Here is an 8,486-nt window from a genome sequence, read left to right as displayed (position 1 = left end):
TGCTGCTGGATGCGTTGTTATCTTCATAGAGTCTCAGTGATGGAAATTTGGGCCACCTTTTGAATCAATCATCATGCCATACAACTTATCAACCAATTCATCTCTTGGGCAGTGAAGCGAAGTTTATTTAATATCTCAGAACCTAAATTAGACTCCATTCTACAGTTTTTGTTTAAGAATTGCCGTTCAAGATCAATGATTTATTGATAATTCACAGTTGTTTTGGATGTTTGAGACAAATATTGGCAGAGTCCTCGGGAGATAGCGTGAGAAGCCTATATATACTTATGGTATATGAATGAATTAAAAAAAATATTTATCTGGTTTTTTGCTTTATTTTTCGCTCAGGAATGCCTGGCAGTATTCCGGGACATAGATATATTGAAGAAAATTGGCCGTTGAGCTAGCCAGAAAGGGTACTAATCTTCCACTTTCCACAGATGCAATATTAGAGTTCCTATGGCAACTTGCAAAGTAAGGATAAAAAATAATATTCTACTGGAGGCCAAGAGGTCATGGAGAGAAAAATATACTTGTGCTACAATCAGGCTAATTTGGCCGCAAATAGATAAGAAAAGATCAGTAAAATTGCTCCACCTCTCAAGAGAGAACATATTGAAGGTCCTGGCTTGTGTCAGTGGTCATTGGTTCTTACGTAGGCACTCTTCTAGGCTTGGAATATTTTCGCATGCATACTGCGGAGGTTGTAGAGCCGAAGAAGAGGAAGAAGAGGAAGAAAAAGTAGAACATTTCCTTTGTAATTGTCCAGCCTGAGCTAGCAGTAGAGAATGGCTCCATTTTGACTCTCTTACCGAACTAACCAGTGTTGGGTTAAAACCGATCCTACGCTCCATAAGTACGTCTAACTGGTTCCACGAAAAGTGAACAGTAAGTTTGCCGTGTAACACAGTGGTACCAGAATGGACCTGTATGATTTAAGTGAGTTGGCTACTCTAAGTCGACTTCCACAAAAATCTAACCTTACCTAAAGAGGTTTTTATAGTATATTTATATATATAGCTCTTTAGATCCCTGAATCCTTATTTAAAAAAGTGACTTACATATTCACAGGTTTAAGGCGGTATAAATGCATAAATTGATTTATTTTCAGTTTTGGCGCTGCGTTGCTTTAAGCACATTTTTGCTGAAACTAAAATTTTGCAAGTTGATCGGACTCATAGTTCGCCAAAAATTGACTTAACGGTAATTTCTGGCTGTATAGTAAGTAGTTATATTTAGGAGCACATTCTGTTTAGAAGTGTGGCCAGATTTTCTTGATATTTTGAATTTTTTACAATCTTTTTTTATATTTACTTAAAATATGATTTTTCGCCGAATTTTCTGTTTTTTGAAAATTGTTATATTTTTTTTTCTTTAATTTCCACTTTTTGAAAAAATTGGTGTATCGCAAATATTTATAACCCATACGTGTGTCTGCTCACAAGTTTATTCGAAGGAAAAATTTTTATTCACGGTAACATATTAGGAGTAGTTGGTCAGTCTGCGTCCTTCAACCGAAAAAATGCTTCGCTGCAGAAAAGCTGTTAGATCTGCTCTGAATTTTTTTTACATTACTTCAAAAACAAACAAGAAATTATTATAATAATAATTATCAATTTTATGAAATTTATTACGCAGAACTTTTTTTCACTATTCCGCTAGGGAAATTTGCAAAATATGCTTCAAACGCCGCAAGTGGTCTTTAGTCTCAAGTGGTCATTAAAAAGACACTAGCCGCTGTCTTCGCGTATAGCTCCAGCTGTAATTAGCTGTAAAGAGTGCTTAGACCCCACTTTTAATAAAATCAATAATTTTCTTCAACAAATCAGGGTTTCCGTTCTTCCATAGCAACCACCTCGCAAATGTATCCATAGAAAAGTTCAGTTAAATTAGGCATATTTTCCTTTGAAGAAGAAGAATTAAGAAGCCTATAGTTTAGTGAAATCACTTAAAAAAATTATATATGTTATTTAAAAAAATATAATATATTATAAAAATAGTCAAAATAATTTTCTGTATGCAATTTGCAATTCATAAAACACTTCCGAGCTTCTTTTTCGAATAGTTAATTGCATTGAGACCTCGACGAGCTCTCCATAAAAATGCATGTGATTGGCTTAAGATTTATATCTCATCTCGAAAAACATCTAAAAAGAACACTCTTACTATGCACATTGCATGTTTTTGCTTCACTACTACATTTACACTGCCAAGCAGTCTTTTAATGGCAGGTGATTAGCTTTAGCCTCGCTTGGCATATATTTTTTGGCCACCTCTGCTGCTGCTTTCATCCACGCGCTGCCCGCTTTCCCACTTGCTCTATACCCCTATTTTAAACTTGTTTTTTTTTAATTGCTCGCCTGCTCTCCAACCATTCGCCTTGTCCTGCGCCTGCTTCCTTACTGCTCCTGCCGCCTCTTGGCTGGTGGCTCGCTGTTGTCCAATGCCTGAGCTCGTAAGACTAATGGCCATTGGCGCTGGTAATTAAAATTCGTAGGCCTGCAATAAATAAACAATAAAAGAGAAAGTGAGTGAGCGGATGTGTGAGTGTGAGAAAGAGAGAGAGAGCGAGAAAGACCTATATAGTCAAAGTAGTGGCTTTTATGTGGGCGCCGTTTGCAGATTATAAATCAAAACAAATGGGAAGAGGGAACGGTTAACTGAGAATTTAAACGAAAAATGCTTGGACGTTGCAAGCAAAAGAATGCATGAAAAATGTTCAGTATGAAAAATTAAAAATAGTTTTTTTAATTAAAAATTCATTAATAAAGCATGTGGAATAATAATAAATGTGCGCTTTTATCGGATATGAAGAAAGGTAATGAATATTTGATTATAAGTAAAATTGTGGGGAGAGGCTAGCGGTAAAATTTAAGGGGTGGTCGTCCTGTGTTTATTTCTTTTTAAATCAGAGAGATGTGCTTTAATCATAGTTCTTTAGTTTTTCTTGAAAAAGTACAAGAAAGAGTAAGTTAAAGTGATCAATAAGTCAACGGCTGAGAAATGCGCTGCCGCGTATGTTCAACTTTGGATGCATTTTTATCTAAACACTCACATAGTTTGACACTATTTGGCCCAAATCTTTACTTTTTCACGTATAAGCATTGAATGACTTTCAATAGCAATAAATTTAAGGTCATTAGTTGCAAAGTTCATGAAGTGTAGTAAAAAAATTTCTACCAGTAAGTCAAAAGATGTAAATTTGCAATATTTTTAAAATATCATCGTTCCCGTTGTTCGGTTATTGTTGGAGCTGTAGCAGCATTAACATTGATGCTGAACTGACAAGCCTTGGCGAAAATAAATCCGCGTCGTACCGGTAACGAAGAACCTAGGGCAATGGGAGCAGTAGGCCAGGAAATTGGGATCACATTTTGTCTAACGTTTGATTGATTAAAACATCGTCTGATTGCAAATGATTTGAACTTTCAGTATTGTGGCGACCGAGCTGATATTTTCTCGTTAATCAGATATGCCTTCGTATATCTAAAGATTGACAGAAAATTAAAAAAAATTGGTATCTGCATAAAAAATGCTCCAAATATTTTTTATATGGAAGATAATACGCAACACTGTGAAAACAAAAAAAAAAAAAAAAAACAAATCAAAATTAACGCGATTTTGGAATTTGCAAAATAATATTCTAAAATTCAAAGAGGTACAAAATTAATTACCCAGAATTCCATCTGACTAAAAAGTTTGAAACTATGATGATTTTTTGTTTTTTTTTTTTTTGATTTTTACAAAGCTTAGAACTTTGACTTAAGCGTATATGGGTTTTTGGTTGTAGTTTGAACTATAATTTTATAAAAAATTAATGGAAAGTTGATGAATGTTTTTTTTTTATTTTAACCAAGTTTAGAACTTTGACTTTTATGAGTTCTGTTTGCAGTTTGAACTATATTTTTATAAAAAATTTATGGAAAGTTGATGAATTTTTTAAGTGAAACTTCTTAGGCGTCGATGGACGAGCGAGAAAGAAGAGTAAAATTTCAAGGCTATGCAACGTTTTGGGTATTTTCGTTCTGCGAGAGAGAGAAAAGATATAACGTAGTGGAAAAGGAGAGAGAGAGCTATACCTTAATTATATCTTAGATACACTTTAGGCCATTTTTTCTGAGTTTTTCCTTGTGGTTGCTAATTTCTAGTGAGAAATAACACTGCCTACTTTTTGGCGCTTGTTTGTTGGTGCAAACTTGTACGAAATATATTTTTGGTGCCTACTTTTTGGCGTTGTATTTCATTGGTGCCTACTGTTTGGGGCGTTTTTTGGTCCCAATTTTTTTGGCATTTTGTTTTTTTTTTTGTGCCTATTTTTTGGCGCTTATTTCCGTTTCCTGGCTAGTGCTTGGGCGTACTATAAAGTGCTATCCATTCCGCGTCGGATTTATTGGTATTGCCTGCGGTAATTTGTGCCGTTGCTGAGATCTTGGAATCGCTGCGTTTGTGCGGGAGATAAACGCTCAGAGTAGTGCGCGTTGTTGCCATTGCCTTCTCCGTTTTTTGTAAATTTTGTGTATTTGTATTCTCTGCAAATGTTGTGAATTTATGTAGATATATACTCTTTCTCTCTCTGTCTCTCTTATTCTCTCTCGGGTCTCTTCCTCTTTCTTTGTCTGCCTTGAAAGTTTTTCTTCTGTTATGTGTACTACGATACACGCATTTTTTTTTTTCAATTTTTACAAAGTTTGGAACTTTAACTTTTATGGATCTTGTTTGTAGTTTGAATGATATTTTTATAAAAAATTGATGGAAAGTCGAGATATATTTTAAAATTTTGTACCAAGTTTGAAACTTTGTGAACTACATTTTTATAAAAAAAAACTAAAAATAAATAAATAGTCAAAAATTTCCTGCTATTATTCTGACACCCACTACATGCGAGAAATCACACAATTTTTTTAACAGCTCAGAAATATTAAAACATATTTACACCGTTAGTGAATTAGACTTACCCACTGCACTTTAACTCGTAAAGCATCTGTATGTGACAATTCCATTGAAAAAGCCAGGCAAGAAAGAACAAATAAAGCACATGGAAAGGATTCAGTAATGGTAACAGTAGGACAGTTATAAAACATTTAGGTACATATATATCAATCTATTTTCTAAACATACTAACTACACCAAGATTACGATGATACTTCAAATATTTTATACTCTCTCTCACAGTACATATTTCACTTTATTAAATTTTATTTGGTTCTAGCTTATTATATATTTTGTCATGTTTAGTTGAATTTTAGAGATTTTTAATCCAACTGCTTAAATAAAAGAAGAAGAAATTATAAAGGGGAATTTACAAAGCTCCATTTTCAAATTAAATATTTCACTCAACCCAAATTATAGCTTTATGCAAATAGGTACTTTATGCATACATATATTTGTGGCCAGACATTCTAGGTAAAGGGAAAACAAAACTTTGTTAATAGGACTATGAATAAGTTCGTGCGGTTTTTTTCGAAATTTGAAACTTTATTGACGTAAAATGGTTACAAATTTAATATTCAAAATATTGTCCATCGCTTACTACTACTTTTTCCCATCTTTCTGGCAATTCACGGATTCCCTTTGTGAAAAATTCGGTCGGTTTTGCCGCAATCCACGAATCGATCCATTTTTTGACTTCATCGTAATTACGGAAGTGCTGGTCAGCCAGGCCATGTTGCATCGATCGGAAGAGATAGTAATCGGATGGCGCAAGGTCTGGACTATACAGCGGGTGGGGTAGGACATCCCATTTGAGCGTTTCTAAGTATGTTTTGACCACTTGTGCAACATGTGGCCGAGCATTGTCATGTTGCAAAATAACTTTGTCGTGTCTATCGGCGTATTGCGGCCGTTTTTCTCGCAGTGCTCGGCTCAAACGCATCAATTGTCGTCGGTAGACATCCCCCGTAATCGTTTCATTCGGTTTCAGTAGCTCATAATACACAACACCCAGCTGGTCCCACCAGATACACAGCATAACCTTCAGGCCATGAATATTCTGCGCCGACGTCGATGTTGAAGCATGGCCAGGGTATCCATACGTTGCCCGACGTTTTGGATTGTCGTAATGGACCCACTTTTCATCGCCAGTCACAATTCGATGCAAAAAACCCTTTCTTTTGTGCCGTTGAAGCAGTTGTTCGCATGCCATAAAACGGCGTTCAACGTCTCTTGGCTTCAATTCATACGGCACCCAATGGCCTACCTTTCGGATCATTCCCATGGCTTTTAAACGTTTGGAAATGGTTGATTGATCAACTCCCAAAGTTTTTGCAACCTCTTCTTGCGTTTGAGCCGGATCTTGATCGAGCAATTCCTCCAATTCGGTATCCATGAACTTTGGCGGCGCACCCTCGCGTTCTTCGTCTTCCAAGCCAAAATCACCACTTTTAAAGCGTGCAAACCACTTCTGGCACGTTCGCTCAGATAGAGCATGCTCACCATAAACTTCCACCAAGATACGATGACTTTCGGCTGCTTTTTTCTTCATATTAAAATAATGAAGAAGAATTCCCCGCAAAAACACATTATTTGGCACGAAATTCGACATTTTCAAGTGTGGTAAAAATATTGTTGTTTACGCTTCAAATAAAAAACTTATACTGACGTTTGTGCCTTACGACAGTAGCTCTCCAATGAATGTTTGGAAATGTGGATCGATGGAATAATAATCAAGTTACGCCATCTGTTGTAAAACCGAAACGGACTTATTCATAGTCCTATTATTATTTTTAAAGAAAAGTCAAACATGACAAATCACTTTGCACCCTATATTTTTTGGCGTTAAAAAGTTATAACTTCACATCACCATGCTCGATTTCAATATACGCCGAAATCAGGAGAAAATCGTATTTTGTAAAGCACACTGAATTAGTTTAGCCAAGTCCTTCGCCTGATGTATCAAAAGTTCTCTATGCTCTAGGCCTTCCTCTTCCTCTGCTACCATCAGCTGGTATCGCATCGAATACTTTCAGAGCTCGAGCTTTTGTTTCTATTCGGACGTCATGACCCAGCTAGCCAACGTAGCCGCTGGATCTTTATTCGCTGCGCTATGTCTATGTTGTCGTAAAGCTCATACAGCTCATCGTTTCATCGCCTTCTGCAGATATTTTCTCTCAAGCACTCCAAGGGACGCCTCATCGGATATTGCCATCGTCCAAGCTTCTGCGCCATACAATAACACGAGCCTTATATAGTGTGAGGTTTGTTCGTTGAGAGAGGACTTTGCTACTCAATTGCCCGGCAAACATTGTTATCGGTGTTAATGCTGGTTCCCAGATCAACGAAGTTTCTTACACCTCGAAATCATAATTGTCAACAGTGAAGTGGGTACCGATGCACGAGTGTGCCGACTATTTGTTTGAGGTGATACTTCGTTTCGTCGTGGTTCACCAGCAAACCCGTGCTTTATCCGGTTGGAAAAGATAGAACTAATAGCGCGCATGTTAATCGGTATACACCAACTATTGTACTCTTTTACAAAAATTGTGCTTAAGCGATTGAATTCTGCGGCTCGTACGATGCTCTCCAACATCAGGTTAAAGAAGTCCACGACAGCGAGTCACCCTCTCTGAAACCTTGTTTGGTATCAAACGGCTCGGAGATGTCCTTCCCAATTCTGACGGCTCTGCTGGTGTTGAGTAACGTCTTGCATAGCCCTATTGCGGAGATATCACATTCAGACATCGCGGCATACAGGTACCTTTTTTTGCACTGTCGAAAGGATGGTGGGCTATTCTCCGTTCTTTCCAAGATTTCCAGATTAAAAAAAAACAAATCATGGCCTACTACAGCTCGCGCAAAAACGATAGGATTTCAATAATTTGACCACTTTTAATGATTTTTTCTTTTTTTTTGTAATGTTGACTAGTTTTTTTTTTATAAAATTATAGCTTATTGTCTAACAGGAGCCATACAAATTCAAGTTTCTAACTCCATACCAAAATTAGAAAAGTTCCGCAAATGTTCATCGCACCTCCACTGTTTGGAATTTTTGAAAGTTTTGTGATATGCAGTTTCATAGCTTATTCAATTTTAGTATATAAAAGTGCCAGTTTTAAGGTACTCTAAATCCTCGTTGATTTTTGATAATATTTTCCCCTAAGGGTGTTGCACATTTTTTCCATTTAACGAATGCGGAATATCTTTTTCTTTTATTTGCAGAAAATGCGCATTATCGACAGAGAAAAAAAATATTGTATCAAAAATCAACGAGAACTCAGAGCCACTTAAAACTTGCACAAATTGAATAAACTATGAAACTGCATATCAAAAATTTTTGTAGAAACTCTGTGTAGGCAATTGTGATGAGACGTGTGTGGAATTTTTCTAATTTTCATATAAAGGAAGAAACTTGAATTTATGCGGCTTTTGTCAGAAAATTCGCTATAATATTATTAAGCAAACAAAAAACGATTATCAGCATTAAAAAAAAAAAATAGTCAGCATTATAGACAAGCAAAAAATAATACAATAATTTGCATTCGAAACAAAAA

The 8,486-nt window shown here is 36.1% G+C and overlaps 1 protein-coding gene across 4 annotated transcripts in view; it reads right to left on the bottom strand.

Annotated features, from left to right (window-relative positions):
* Positions 1 to 2,005: 2,005 nt before the first annotated feature.
* Positions 2,006 to 8,486, bottom strand: part of LOC128860236 (Ig-like and fibronectin type-III domain-containing protein 2) — a 187,396-nt gene continuing 180,915 nt past the window's right edge. For 3 of the 4 annotated variants that reach the window (XM_054097619.1, XM_054097618.1, XM_054097620.1), the window contains exons 18-19: positions 4,956 to 4,981; positions 2,397 to 2,499 (exon numbers count right to left, since the gene is read on the bottom strand). In XM_054097619.1, coding sequence (XP_053953594.1) covers positions 2,485 to 2,499; positions 4,956 to 4,981 — 41 coding nt within the window. In that variant the 3' untranslated portion in view covers positions 2,397 to 2,484. Of the gene's footprint in view, positions 2,500 to 4,955; positions 4,982 to 8,486 lie in introns of all 4 variants that reach the window. The other variant, XM_054097621.1, reaches the window with a different exon arrangement.

This window comes from Anastrepha ludens, chromosome 4, assembly GCF_028408465.1.
Source record: "Anastrepha ludens isolate Willacy chromosome 4, idAnaLude1.1, whole genome shotgun sequence".
Lineage (NCBI taxonomy): Eukaryota > Metazoa > Arthropoda > Insecta > Diptera > Tephritidae > Anastrepha > Anastrepha ludens.
This window is presented reverse-complemented; position numbering and strand designations above follow the sequence as displayed.